This window comes from Haliotis rubra, unplaced genomic scaffold (genome assembly GCF_003918875.1).
Source record: "Haliotis rubra isolate DU_JTF1 unplaced genomic scaffold, ASM391887v1 Scf179, whole genome shotgun sequence".
NCBI lineage: Eukaryota > Metazoa > Mollusca > Gastropoda > Lepetellida > Haliotidae > Haliotis > Haliotis rubra.
In genome coordinates, this window is record NW_025765769.1 from 1,210,354 (window position 1) to 1,226,341 (window position 15,988).

General features: G+C 39.0%; 1 protein-coding gene across 13 annotated transcripts in view; it reads right to left on the bottom strand.

Annotated features, from left to right (window-relative positions):
* LOC124273272 (disks large homolog 2-like) overlaps positions 1-15,988 on the bottom strand; it is a 343,312-nt gene that overhangs the window by 203,189 nt on the left and 124,135 nt on the right. The window contains exon 1 of one of the 13 annotated variants that reach the window (XM_046708506.1): positions 5,603-5,767. The exons of the other annotated variants lie outside the window; for them this stretch is intronic. Within the exon in view, the coding sequence (XP_046564462.1) occupies positions 5,603-5,752 (150 nt within the window). The 5' untranslated portion in view covers positions 5,753-5,767. Of the gene's footprint in view, positions 1-5,602; positions 5,768-15,988 lie in introns of those variants that run through there. 13 annotated transcript variants of the gene reach the window in all.

A 15,988-nucleotide genomic window follows, 5' to 3' on the forward strand; every position in this document is an offset into this window, starting at 1 on the left:
GAAGACGTAACAAATCGTAATTACATTCTATATTCCAAAAGAAGACTTCATGAGGACAACATCCTGCTGGGTCTCCTACCTCATCCATTACATCTCCCATTAGAGCAGACATGCTAAAAGTAAGGCACCATAAACAGAGCTGGGCAGATGAGGTGTCTCTGTGCCATACCTCGCCACTGCACGTTATTGATCTTTGATTGGCACCAGACCACACTATCTCAGCATGAAAGCCTCTTTAATGGCCTTGTTAACTGAGAAATGCAAGTCACTACGACCGAACTCTCACATTTGGGATAACTAAATTAATATGAAAGCGGAAATTTGTACACCTCTATTTGGAAATTTTAGCCGATGTCTGCTACAGATTCAGGGCTGGAAATAAGCGTCTGAGCTGGTATACATATATCCCTGGAATACAAACCAGTTACACAAGAGTATCACAACACACAAAAAATCAACACTTAGAGTGAGTGAGTGAGTGAGTGAGTGAGTGAGTGAGTAGTGAGTGAGTGTGAGTGAGTGAGTGAGTGAGTGAGTGAGTGAGTGAGTGAGTGAGTGAGTGAGTGAGTGAGTGTCTTTAGTTATACACCGCTTTTAGCATTATTCCAGCAATATCATGGCAGGGGACACCAGAAATGGGCTTCACACATTGTACCCATGTGAGCAATCGAACCCAGGTCTTCGGCGTGACGAGCAAACGCTTTAACCACTAGGCTACCCCACCACCCCTCAACATAAAGAAAACAAGTAAGGCATTTGTAGTTTTTCAAGTTTGTTTGATGTAATTTTAGTTGATATGATGTAATTGTGGAGGTAAGCATAACCATTTGATTAACGATAATTAGAATAAACTGGATACTGAATGGATTGTGCACTGCCTAGACAAGCTCCCAATAATTGACCCTTTTAGCATCAGACTTGAATAAATACCTGCTGGGCATTATTTGTGTTGACTATGGTACTTTTCTTGATCACTGATTAATTTCAATGGTTGGCTTTTTCTCTATCACCCAACTTAATCTAATCCGAAATTATGGACACTGGACACAAATCTTTGTGTGCTGAGTGCATACAAATTGTAACCAGATGCAAGTTATTCACGGAACATTGTTTTATAGAACCAAATCTGTAAATGACAGTGAAAACTGTGTGTGACACCTCTGTGCTCTGGCCTCTCAAGTAAATGTAGACTGTCTAATAGAAATAATTTACATTGCGAGTCCACAGCGAAATGCTTGGCTGCTCAAATCTAACCGTATATTAGGCCAGACCAATTTTATTTCTTGTTTTACGGATCCACCTGCCATATTTTTTTCAAGAAAAAAATTAAAAAATAATTTTCCCCACTCAAAATATAAATGGTTATGTTTATATTGGCAAAAAATGTAAACTTACAAGAAGTTTTGTTAGACTATTTTTTTTGCCCCATGTACACTTCATAAACTGCCAAAAGTAAAATACTTTTAGTATTTAGAAGGAATATTACTTTGATTGGTGATTTTATTTATTTTTTCACACCTGCATTTAGGTTTTCTGAGGACAAAAATCTTACCTTACCATAGATAAGCTGATCTCATAGTTAAGCTGAGGTCCTATCTTGACGTTAAAATCAGTCAAAAAATGGTATTTTCCATACATAAGCTGAACCACCAACCATCGTTCATATTCTCGTGGTGATCAGTCAACGGAAATAGAGTGTCAACATATCTGTATTGGATTGTGCAAGTTAATAGTGTTGTGACACTATCTTGTAATTAAAAATGTTCTTTGCATATCTGGACTTATGTTTGAAATGTAGTTTTATTAATTTTATTCAAAATGGTATTCAAGAATATTCATATAACTGTGGTGAAATCATGTGTCCCTCTGATTATTCTTATTATTCTTGAGCCGGTTTCAGTAGTTCAAATAATGCAATTTCCTGACATGGGTTAAAAAACCCCAATGTAACCTCATAATAAACAAAATAATCGATCAAATATTAATTTATCATGGATCCATCCCTTTCATCACCAATATTCTATTGCTCCATGTAATAACAGCGATGATAATATATTAAAAAACTGAATTTCACATTGTGCTCGATTACTGGAGTATGAACGCTTGCAACTGTGCAAATTAAAATCGTGTAAATGATGAAGCTTGTGAAAATCCAAAGATCATACTTTGCAAACATCACATTTCAAGTTTGAAGAAAAAATAGACAGGTCATGTGATCAGCAAAGAAACCAATCAAATCAATTGAAACCCCTGAAACTTCAGAATATATATATTTCTATACATACCTTTCTGTCACTGTATATAGATCAAATATCCATGCTTCATTAGAATCACATCAGTTGACAATTAATGCACATACATCTCTCGCAAAGTTTGATTAATTGAAATGAAATATAAAATATTATTTTCATTTAAATCGACAGCTTAATATATTGTGGCTTAATGGGATTTTTACCTGACCAGACCATAAAGAGGCAAGTGTCGGATAATTACTCAGGTCAACATATCACAGTGCATACAAATCACATTCTCAGCTCCCTTGGGGGCACTAACAGTTCCTCAGTATTTCCTGGCCGAACTCATGGCTGTAAGAAGTGATTGCTTTATGGAATTAAACTGCTCAAAATTACAGTAAACATGGTACACATGGTCAAATCTCCTACTTTTATCACAGTGTGTGAGAAACGATGTACACGATATGAAAACCATCCCTTATTGGACAGTGACAGCTGAAATGAAAGATTAAAGATATATATGAATTGGACCCTACATCAATGCATAGACATTTCAGTTGAGACATGCTCTAAATTCATGATGGATACGAACAGCGTGATAAATGTAATCAATCTTAATACGCTCCCTTCTGTTGTTAAAATCTTCATTTGTATTGATTACATTCAAGAATGAGGCTATCTAAATCTATTTCGGAAGTCTGGATATTGCGTCTTCTGTTTATTGATTATTATACAAGAATATTGGATCCTGAAATTGGGTGTCTGGAGCATGTTACTCACGATGTAATGAAACCGATGAAACACCGGGCAACTGGTACATGCATTGTTTAATCTTCATGACGAAACCCTCATAACTGAGGTATTATCATTTTTGCTCGCATATGATTGGTTCCTATGGTATTTGATGTTTTTATTGGTTTATTAGAGACGACATACATACAACAACCATTTCTTGCACATATTTTATTATTTTTCATTCTTAAATGATCCGGAAACAGCCTTATTTACAATAAATTCAAGTTTCGTCTTGGATTAAAAGCAACTTGACACAAGAAATAATGGATTATCTCCCCTTTATATGATTCCTTTGCACCATTTCACAAATTGTATTTGGATTAAAACAACTATAACTAGCACAATGGAACTCAATGACAATTCATGAGTGAAGATAGCACTGACATGTGGAGTTCAACACAGACAGCCTACAAAATTTGGTCTGACGGCATAATGCCATTGTGATAATGAGGCTGATGAGCATTATTTTACAATGCTTTTTGCAATAATCGAAAAAGATCACTGCTGATGATACCATGAAGGGGCTTTAGCCATTGCACTGATTTGGGATTCAAACCCAGACCTACTGCAAGACTAGAGAAAGCTTTAACAATACCGTATCTCCATGTAAAGTATGGATTATGAATATTCTACTTAGAGTACTATATGAAAACTAGGTACCAAATCTTGGTGTCGGCCATCTTGGTCTGGTTGGAACAGTTTGAACAAGAGAAAAATGAAACCCTTAATAAACAAAACAAAGATTCCATTAAGGAATAAAATATTTAACCACTAATACGACTGAATGACCAAGTGGAGTTTGTGGACGTCCATCTTGGACCTAGACGCTGGTAATGTAGCACTTCCGACACATTACCCTGATAAGCAGCTTAGTCAAGCACTTGGCATGTCTGTACCGATAATCTGCCGGTACCTATGGCAGCCTGCACTTAACCAGCACCCATAACGGTAGAAACGTCTGGGACGACGCAAGCATGACTGGATACGAGTCGTTACTGACATCAGCTCAAACATCATCGCCAGCAATCATAGCACCATATCTGTCAGCCCCCACGACTAAGGACTGAAAGCCTGCCACCACTTGAACAGTTGTCCGCTGTAAACTGTGAGTGCACAGCCATGCATACCACTTGAACAGAAATAGATGCTGAAGGTTAGAAATAACAGGGGCAGACACCATTGGGCATATCGAACTAATCCGGGGGCGGGGGTAGCTCTGTGGTTAGAGTGTTCGCTCATCATGCTGAAAGACCGGGTTCAATTCCCTACATGAGTCCAATATGTGAAGCCCATTTCTGGTGACCTCCGCCATGATATGGCTGGAATATTGTTAAAAGTGGCATAAAAATATATTGTATGTCCCTCCTTAAAAATACACTCACTCACTTGAACTAATCCGAAGGCATCTTGGCAAGTTATGTAAAATAACTACATTTAAGAATAAACAATCCATCCATCTGTACTGTGTAAGAAACAAGCCATTAATAGTGAGTGGGTTTAAATCCCGTTTAAGCGGTTTTCCACCTACAGCTCAGCATGTGAACTAGAAGATGGAGGAAAGCGTAAATTCAAGCAGGTCTTAGACATTTTGGGTTTCTGTGATCCGTGAACATGGGTACGGTGTCTACAACCTAGAAACACAATGAACATTTATTCACACCCATGATCATATGTTTCTGTTGTGCCCAAGGGAGGCAACCCTGTACACCAACCATCTAGGCCACCTGTGTCCCCCCCATATAAATGTTGAGACTATATGTATCTGTATGATAATAAGTATTTGAAATTAATCATTAAGGTCAAGGGTTCATTAAGATGAAGATACAAAGCTCACAGTTTCAAATAGGATGATGTGATGAACTTGGTTATGTTTTGTGAGCACAGACACCTTGGAAAATAAATCTTCTTGCCACTTTATGTCACAAACTATGTTATATATAACAAACTAAAAGAAATGGTTCCTTTGAATATTATAACCATTGTTTACATTTGTTGTACAATATGAATTTTGGGGTGGGGGAGAATGATGTTGACAAACATTTCTTAACATCTCAAATTGGACACAACTATTTTTAGACTGTATTTTCACAAATTTCCACATATCATTTATACAGGTGTAACAGACCCTGGTATCAATTGGAAAATACCAAACATGCTGTGATGCTCTAAGTGAATGAAAGGCATAATATTCTCCAGTCTTTGGGAGATATAACTCGTATCTCTCAGTTTCAGACAGGTTATTACATCACATATCACTTGTTGACATTCCAAGGAATTGAAGACAATCACATGAAAATTCAACACTACAAATCAACTTCAATGAAGGCAGCCTTTTGTTCCAATGACGTTATGTTATCAATTTGTGAAGTAATGAAAAATGGGAGATGCCAAACCATTCTTTTTTTCTAACACTGTGATGTATCACAGCTTCAACTGACCAATCAGCATTGAGAATCGCTGAAATTGATGTGAAAAATGAGAAAGTTATTACACATAATCATTCTACTCTTACTGGTAATATTACAAAATCAAATATTAATGACAGTTATTTCTGCACTGAAAGCAACACTTACGAGCATGGCTACAAGGCACTCCTCATCGTAGGTAATCAGGTCAACATATTTCTTGAAGCTGACAGATCTTCCACGATGTCGATGTCGAAACTGCCACCATGATAGCATGGTCCGTAGAAAACTGGAGCCCTCCGACTGTTTTAACACCATATCATTGACGTCCTTGACCTCCGACCTTGCTTGACACAGACTCGTTTAGTAGTCACAGGAAAATATGATTACAAGTTTTCCTTCGTTATCAAATCCGCATGTATCCTTGAATTCCTTGTCAACGGTCAGGGAAATAACTATGGACTTGTCGCCAATGGTATTTATGTTGGAGGTGTATTAAAAAACTCCACAGTTACAATTTGTAATTGTGTAAATTGGTTTTTGTGATGGTTATTCAATATTGATGTATCAGTAGTGAAGTTTTACTGTCAAGAACCAACACCAGTCTCCACAAATAGAGCTTAACTTTTAGTAATTGGCAAACTTTTTATGTAGCGAGTTAAACAAAAATCATTTACACAACATACAAAATTCATGCCGACAAAGAAGCAGCTTGAAGCTCAACTAAGTTAACTTGCTCATGGCCAAGTTTAGGGATGTCAAAGCTGGTTCATCAGTTCTCTAGTTTCACACATCAAGAAACCACTTCAAAATACCAACAACGTTTGTCCCTATTCCAGATTCAGAAATATTTTGAAGTATCTTGAACTATTTTCAGTACTTCAACTTCTTTTGATGTATTTGGAAGTATCTTGTTCCACAGATCAGAGTAACCACATCACAAACAGAAGAATTCCGAAGTAATTTGAAGTATTTTGTTCAATACTGTAGGCACAATGGTGGCAGATTACGCCTGCCTGCCACTTCCTGAAATCGGCTATTTCACACGCAGGAGCTCACACAGTGAGAGCCAGTTCACCTGTATCAGCTGTCGTCAAAAACCAGCCATTTGTCAGGGATCATGTTCTCCTTGTTTACAGACACATATCCATCTTCAACAACACAAGAAATGTTCTGTCTTATCACTTCTTTGAATCATTTGTTCACTAGCTGGAAGGAAAATAGCATGAGCAAGAATTGCTGGCGAGTTTAACACTTCCTGTGATATAAAGCTCAACTCAGCCCCTCCAATAGGCTGACATGATGTAACACATGTAGATCCAATGTAACAATGGTGATACTCTAAAACGCGGCATTCACACTCAAAGAATTCCGGCAGGAATAATGACAGTCTATCTCGTATGCCTGACAGTGTAATAAATGCAGAGAGGACTTATCCAGAACTAAACCTTTTCAACCTTCGTGACAATGAAAATTTCACCAATAATCCTTTTCTGCTGCACATTAAGTTGATGAGTTGAGAAAGCTCGGGGAGCAAATTCAAAATACAGAATTCCGATATTTCATGAATATCGCTGTTGATCGTTTATGCATCCACTGAGGAGAGGACTGCCATTCAGGCACTTCCTGTTACAGGAAATCGCAGAAGAAACTCCCACTTTCCACTCCTTGAAACTTGTGCAGTATAAAGAAACGTGGATTTCTCTTGCCAAAGTTGCTGTTCCACTGTTATCTTTCTGCAAGCCCCCCGACTTTATCATGGAACTATTTTCCTAAAAACACTTCAAAGAATGTGAAAGCTGTGTGTGGATTTGATATTCATTACTGAAAGAACTGAGGTTCTTTAGTTGTTTCACAGAATATGATGAACAACATGGTCTCTTTCACGATGGTGCGAATCTCACCGACTCTGGTTCCCGATGGTGTGACTCTCACAGATTTGGGTTCACGATGGTGTGACTCTCACAGATTCTCGTTCACGATGGTGCAACTCTCACAGATTCTCGTTCGTTCACAATGCTGTGACTCACAACTTCTCGTTCACGATATTATCATATTATTGCCATCATCAGGGTAAGAATGTGGACAACAAAATCCAGTGGTATATACTCACTTCATATTTGCAAATGCTGTGTCCAAAGACACATAATATATATACACGATTTTGAGCTGGATTTGTTATCTTTCTTTTCCAGACAGTTCACCTTTGAAAAAAAGCCAGACAAGGTTGGTTTAAACTCAGGCTTGTTTAAACTCAAAATCAGTTTTGTTTCAGAATGGTTTGAGCAGTTTTAACTGCATTAGTTTGAAGTGAAAGTCTTTTTGAAGGTTTCAAGATTTTAAAAAAATGGCTGTTCTCAGCGTGATATGACAGATGTTTCTAAATAAATACACCAAAAACAGAATAAAATGTCTAATGTATTTTATAGACAACAATTTTCTTTTCAGGAACAAGAATTCATCCTACAACTTGACATTGCTGATAATTCTTGACTGCCCTCGAAATGCTGTTCTTGAAATTGCAAATTACAGAAAATTGGAGTCCCTTGTAATTCCAAATTCACATTGGCACCTCTCTGCATCAGCCGTGAGGAAGATCTCGGCAAACCTCATGTAATCTCTTACAAAATAGCTTGGCTCTGGAAGTCAACAATCCTGTGTTTTTACACTGGAGTCATATCAACTTCGATAATTGCCCCACAGGAATCAAAACATTCAAGCAAAAAGTTCACTTCCGTGATGTTTCTTTTCTAATCTTTTTTCCTCATCAAAGGAAATTTTCTGTAAATTTAGACTGGTTCGTGCGAACAGTAACTCAACTTTGATCAGGTTAAAAGAGATTGTCTACTCTCTCAAAAACCAATGTTATCTTTTATAAACACTCATCTACAAGATACCTCGGACTGATATTTCCAATATGGCTCAGATTGTAGGCATCTGCACATAATTCTTGTGTTTTTTTGTTGCACATCCACAAATGTTCTTCAGTGCTTTTTCAATCAATACTTTGTGAACCTATCCAGTCCACTGTCTCACCAACAAATGTTCACAGAAAAATTGACGTTCCAATCCTTCAAGAGAACGAATTCATTTTATTCCTCAGAAAAATATCTGATGGCAAAATCAGTCCAGAGAGTCCATGTGGAATACATCTGTACTTGACGACCTTGACCTTGAGATGAAAGATCTTGACGTCTGCTCTTCACAAGCACAAACCAACTGCCTTTTCTTCTCAACAATTGATAGTCTCTAACTTTGATGACTGGGATCAGCTTTTATTGCCTAATTAAAGTGTCTGGACAAAAACTACACTGCTTCTAGTGTGTTGTTGCTGCTCTAACCACAGTTTGCCTTGAGTGGCCAATCTGATGTGATGTCATCAATACTGGATCTGTGGATTTCACTTCTGTTATTTGCCCGGATTGTTTCAAAGTTTGTGGGTTTTTTTCCAAAATGATCACCTCAAACGTACATTCACAATGACAAGTAATTAAATGCTCAGACCCTTCAACATTTGCACCTCTGTTTCACACTCTGGTTATACAGTGTCTGAAGCAATATTCCAGATAATACCCTTCCTGGAAAATGCCCTTGTAGCCTTCAGAATGAAGAACACTGCTCAAGGACACTTCAAATTAGCACAGACACCTTGGAAAATAAATCTGGTTTTTATGGTGATCATAACTGTGATGGCCTGAGGGCTTCTGGTAGACACAAAGTCTATTGACTGACTCGCGGTAATGGTTATTTCTCACTCGGTACCTCTGAGTAATACTTTAAGCTCATTGTAAGCATCTAATAAGCATCATCATAAGTTCAGAAAGCTTGCAGCTTGCGATCTCTCCTTCAGGGTATCAAACCACAATAATATTCTCCAAACACAACCTTTTCTGAATTCTTGTCACATTTCATTTGTTGATCATATTCTGAAACTTGACACATTGAATAATATATAATAATCCACAGTTCACTTATGAAAATATCCCAGCCTTACGAATTTGTAGGTTGACATTTACAATCACCATGATCAACGTTCACGTCCCGGTCAGTACACAGAACACACCGAAGGCTCCAGACTGTGACACTCCAATGCAACAACAATACCAAAAGGCGATTCAACTGCTTCCAAACACAAAATTGTGGCAGCAAAGATATCCAAGGCTATTCTACAGTGGCATATTTATGACTATATGAACTAGAAGAACAGCAAGCAATTACTCAGAAGCGGTTTCAACCTCTGGACACGAACAGTGTCGTAATGAAGTAAGTCCAAGTGCATCAGCCTTCCGCTACCTAATGTTTATGCTCTACAGAGTTTCAAGACACGAAGCAATATCACGGCCACGGAAGTCGCCGTTCATCACCTGAGTGACACAACAGCAATATTTCCTGTCTCACGGCCATGAAATGAAAACTCCTAACAGCTCAGTCAATGAACCACCTCCAACTCAACCATATGGGGATTATCCATAAGAAGATTATTTCTATGATTTACATTATTCAACCTTCCACCACGTTATTTCACATGATGAGGGACAACTATCAACTCTGCAGCAGAAATATTTAAAATCCTCACTTCAACTGACAAAATTACAGTTCTTGTAATTATTAATCAAATACTATTTTAAAGCTGTCATCCCTCCATGCAAAAACAAATCCTTGACGAGTCAAATCACATCACCAGTGACCAATCAACAGTAGCACACGAAATGTGAATCCCTCAAATGATTGATTTTTCCCCATAAGCCTTGAGAGCGCTAAACTGTCCAACTGCACTCGCCGTGGACAACGAGCAGCTCTGTATTGTTCAGGTAGGTGATCACCGATTCAATTAGCAAGGTAGCACCAAAGGCCATATTAATCCAAGTCAAAGTATTTTCAGCTCATCCGAACAAAACCTGTGACTGTCGCTCTTTGTTGAATTAATCCTTCATATGATAACAGGCAAACAAACATGCATGAAACCCACGAAGCTCTGTATGCTGTTAGCTGATGATGCTCCTCTCACCTCGAGTCAATACTAATCTCAAAACACAGACTCTTTGTCTCGTGGAAGAGGCCATCAAGAAATGTCACAGTGACTCCATCACCCAGGCTGGATATCACAGTCTTTGTTCACATCCGGCAGAGGCAACCGAAAGGTGAGACCTCTGTGGGAATTACAATTCTTCTAAAAATAACCCAATATTCTGACCCAACGCTTGGGCTATATTTTTGTTATCCAATTTATTGCTTGGGTGGGGATTGCACAGATAAGAAACTCCTTTACAAGAATCAACAGTTAGGATCCAATTACCAAAATACTGGGTTTTTCTGAGAGTATTTTTCTTCCTGCTGCTGGTGCCTCAGTCTACCGTGTTCGGCAGGTGGTGTTGATTGCTGTGTAGTGATGTAACACCACTAGAACGTCTTCCAGAACACGGACACCAAATAGAATAAACAAAACGGCAAGGTCACTGCCAGCCACTACACATGACAGGTGATCATCTCTGAACCCACAGCCCACTGAAACCCAATGTTCCAATCACCGCTCAGTGTCTCCCTGGTCCTGTAGTCACTATACGATGGAGATCCGCTTCCGGATAATTAAACAAGGTTACAAAATTGGCGCGAGAGGCAGATTGGAATCCTAACTCCGGACTGATACTGGGTCTCTGCAGCGATATGTTTGTCGATGCACTACTTGATTCCACAGGCTGCTGCTTGCCTGTATATCTGCTTAATTCATCATCGTAACACCACAGCAAGAATCACTTCCTGCCCTCAGTCCCTGAATGTCAATATCGTTTGGTAGATCACAAGCAGGGATGATTTTGTTGGGGTTTTAGAACTTATATGCCCTCAGTTACAGGAAAGATGGAATACGTGACAATAATTCTCTCCAGTGCACGATGTCAACAAACACAACATCCTTGTATTATCAGATGAGAACACAGCTATTGTGTGGATTAATCCCTGCAGTGAAATGCTTGCCACATGACGAGATCCAGGTGCGTTTGTACCACCCTGCTTTTCAATCAAGATGAGGCCTCCTCTATGGGAGTGATGGTCGGCCTGTGCTTGTAACAACCAGATCTGAGTGAGGAGAGAAAGTTTCCCCGCGATCTCCTTATTGGAGCTACCACAAGATTCCTCCGGAACGGACTCCGGTGGTGTGACTGGATACTGTACAGCCTGTAGTGCTCAATTAAGTAATAGCGATGAATGACACAATGTTAAATGGCCTCGTCAGGATCAAGACTGACACTGGGAGAGGCACGGCTGTTATACAGACTCAGGAGACTGAGATTTCCATGCCATCACTCTATCTCAGATTACAAATAGAGTCTGGTACTATTTCTGAATCTAATAGCCTCATTAATGTGGCCAGTAGTATGTGCACAAAGCACAGGCTTTAATTACAACTTTCTCCATTAAAAGTCAACTGTTATTGATGGGTGAGATCAACTGAATGAGAATTTATTGGAGAGGGCAATGTTGGTCATTATCCATCGCAATGGACAGCAAAAGCACTTTAGACTTCAACATCAGGCATGTAAGTGTTTTCAGTGCCACTTCCAATGACACCCTAAGATAGTTCCCCTGCTGGAAGTTTCTCAAACCCTGTCACCCACCTTCTTCAAAAGCTTACGGGATGATAGATTTTATTTGAATGTCAAGCTCAAAGTATTTTGACAGAAAACACATCAGCACTCCAAATGTCTGTTGATGATCACACGCTTAATTCAATGTCAACAGGGCTTCATAGAAACCAATAGATTTTTTTAGCCCAAAACAAGTCATTAGTAGGGACATCAGCACTTTCAGAATCTCCCAGTCAAGGATCAGCTTTCAGACCGTGCATCATCTGAAGGGAAGACTGGTCCCCTGAAGGTTATCGAGGTATTCAAGCACAGACGAGGTTGATGAATCTGCATGTACTCAGTTCCACTTGTCATACCACATACAGCCTTAAATCGACACAATGTCATCCAATTTTACCTCCCAAACCATCAACTGAAGTAGTTTTAGGGACTTGGCTGTTACATGAAGCGGTGAAGAAGGAAGTTCCACATGTTAAAGTTTAAAATCATAAACATGTCGAGCTCTATCCATTAACACTAAACACTCCTCACAGATTAGGTGTGGTCAATTTAGGAAATATTCAATCAGCTTGAAAAGAATGGGAATCGACGAGCATTTTCGATAAAATAAATTGCCACTTTAAAAAAAAATTGGAATACAATAAAAAAATCTCTTCACTATCGAGTTCCACTACCCCAAGAGTGTTCACTCAGAGATCAAAGTTGCCTTTTGTCTCCCGGGTTATGGATCATTGAAACTACCGATAAAATCTTGAACATCCACACACCATATTTCCTTCCCAATCTGAGCTGGCCGACGAAGCAAGATTAACTAGAATCACTCAACAAAGACAGTCAACTTTAACCAGCATGCATGCTCATTTCCTGGTTACTTTAAGTTATTATCAACCATACGCCAACAACATTCTCCAGTCACTGTAATACAACCCACACAAGTCTATTTCGCGCATCTAGAGAAGATTAAAAATTTCGGTGTGAAAGCCATACCTTTTCACTATGAGCCACAGAAGGCCATGTTGAATCAATCAAATGACTAAAATAATCCAAGAATCCAGTCTGTAGGCCGAAACACCTAACTTCTTCACAGTGATATCTGATGGTGGGAAAATAGCCTTATTTCTTATATCATTTTCCTATGTGTTGGACTTGTATGAGGTGCAGGATTATATCAGTAGTGAATCATCAAGGAAATAAGAAGATATGCTTCTGAAGTCAGACTGATCAGTCCATGTATTCTTTACGTGTTGGTTTAATATCACATGGGTCTTGGGGACTCTAGCATCAATATATATATATATATCTATCTATCCTCAAAATAAGATGTTCATTGGACAGGAATACACACTGCGTTGCAGATACAGGAGGCAGTCCTGTCTGGAAAGGTGGCGTTTCGTTAAGATCCCAGTCTAATGGTTGTAAATATCCATTCTATTGGCAATGTCCATTCAAGTGAGAGAAGTTGAATGCCGAATTAGCGAATTACATCAAACTACTGCGAATGAGACAGAAGGCATTATCTCGCTTTTCCTCTAAATTAAATTTCTCTCGAGTGCGGTGATGGTGTTACTGGTTGTTGCCATGGAAACACACAACTGCCATACGAACATCCATGTTCTGAAAATTGCCCAACGTCCCTTGTTCTTTCGTTCCCGGAAATATTTTATCCTGGAGAGTTGGTCGTCTGTCACGAGTGGCGACAAGGGTGATCACGGACCAAACATCCAAAATGGCCATCCAGCTCCAATCAATACTGTGTGTTTGATAAGGTGTGACAGCGTGAGCTATGTGTTGGCTAAACCAAACTGACTAGGATAATCTGCCACATGCAATGGAGACCTCTGCCATGGACAGACTGCACTTTCCGCCAGCTCCCATTATTTCCCCTCCAAGACTAATCACTGTCAGACAGATCACTGCTCTTTCTGTGTAGCCCTCCACACTTCGTCGTAACCCTCCACGTGAGAAGCTAGCCTCACAAAAACCTTACAAATGATCTTGAATATCACACCAATCTTGGTCGACAAAAACCCAATCACCATGCATAAAACCTCACAACCTCTCTCCACACATTCCGTTCAGCGATTGCATCAATGTACTTGTTAAGATCTAGCGGATCTATTGTTGGTGCCTTGCCTAGCTTCAGAGTAGACATCATTACAGTAGCTGCTCACACAAGGTTACACTTCCATAACAAAGTATTTTCCCCGTATGGCTGATTCTTCTGTCTTTCATTGAATGGCAAAAGTCAACGGCAGGTCAATTGTCACCGAAACTCTATTTCACTGATACTAAGTGGGTTCCCAACAGAGTTCAACTATCCAGGGCTACAATCAACAGAAACAATCCTGCAACTCTATCAAGCTTCACTGTGGCACAGTTGAGCAGACGCAAGTTGTCAGCCAGCAGATGACACTGTTGTATCACCTATCTTCTCTAACAGTCTTCACCCATTATGATCTCAACTCGACTCCTAATACCCCCATTCAGTCCGTAATTAGCTTTGAAAGGGGAATGTTACTGCAAATCTTAGAATAGGATTGCATCTTTACTTGAGAAAATAGACGATAATGGTCACTGGGTCGTATAATTACATAACGAAAGAAATTGCGATGTCTTCCTGAAGTGGAGAACAGGCAGATCGCAAGTTTCTTCCATTCACATCTCATACGAAGATTGTCTGCAATACTTGAGATGCCAATAGATAGTTTTCCCAGGACAGAATAGAAATTGCTTTAAACAGACAAGACGATGACACTCGCCATAAAACTCACATGGAGTTCGATCTGTGTAATAGGAGCTGTAACGCTACCATTAAACTGTAATCGAGTCAACTTTATTGCTCCCACTGTTGTGTTTTCCAGAAAACTTATTTCCACCTAATTTTACAACAGAACCTCACGCCGCAGGTTATGGCCACACGTCAGGATTGATATATTTAAATTATCAAAAAACTATCTCTGGAAACAAGATAGATGCATGCAAGCCAAGCTGCTGATCTCAGACGTGTAAAACATCTACTGTGCCCGACCACAGAACAATTCCAATTTGAATTTATTACACAAACGCTTTCCATTTTTGACGATAAGAATACCATGTACATCAATAAATTTAAATTTTAAAATGAATTTTTTAAACAAAACTAAAAAATCAATACTTTCTTTCACTCTCACATATAGGACATTCCAAAGTGAGGTAAACAGAGGTCAAATGTTCAAACATATTACAGTCATTCCTCGCCATAACGCGGGTCTTGGGGTCCATGGATGACCTCCTGTGTTATAGTAACTTATACATAACATGGAATGAAGGCCAAGTAAAATAGTATTTTCCATGGACACAGCACAACTCCTATTTCACGTACTGTGCCCTGTCAAAACTATATCATATCTATGGAGGTGAACAAAATAACTTTGGACATGATATTTGTGAGGGATGACTGTACATAGATCACGATGGGCTTTCATTAGACTAACAACTTGGCTGTGAAATGAAATACTGCATCTATATACCAACACCCATGAGTGTGTGTGTGTCACAAAAATCGTGATAGCCATGAATGCACATGTGGCTGCTTGTCCGGCCTAAGGTCAGGTTACTAAAGTACTGTCGGAAATAAAAAAACACCTTTTTTCGCATTGATATCTATGATTTATGTAGTTAATATGTGTAAGTGTGAAATATCTGTTTAACTAAGTTCAGTCTAACTACAGTCTCAGTGGTAGGGAGATAGGAAACAGTAAAAGGACTTTACTGAGGAGGGATTAGTGCAGAAATGAGAAATGCGTTTTTTCTAAGTCCAAAGCGACTTATTTGGAACAGGCAATGGCTTTACGCAAATTAGTGTGCGATGATATTATATTACAAAGGACAATTTTTTAATGTCCATTTTGAAATTAAACTTAGCTTCATTATAAACGATAGCTGACATAAACAATAATAACTTTAATACTGAAACTATGAAGGATGTCGC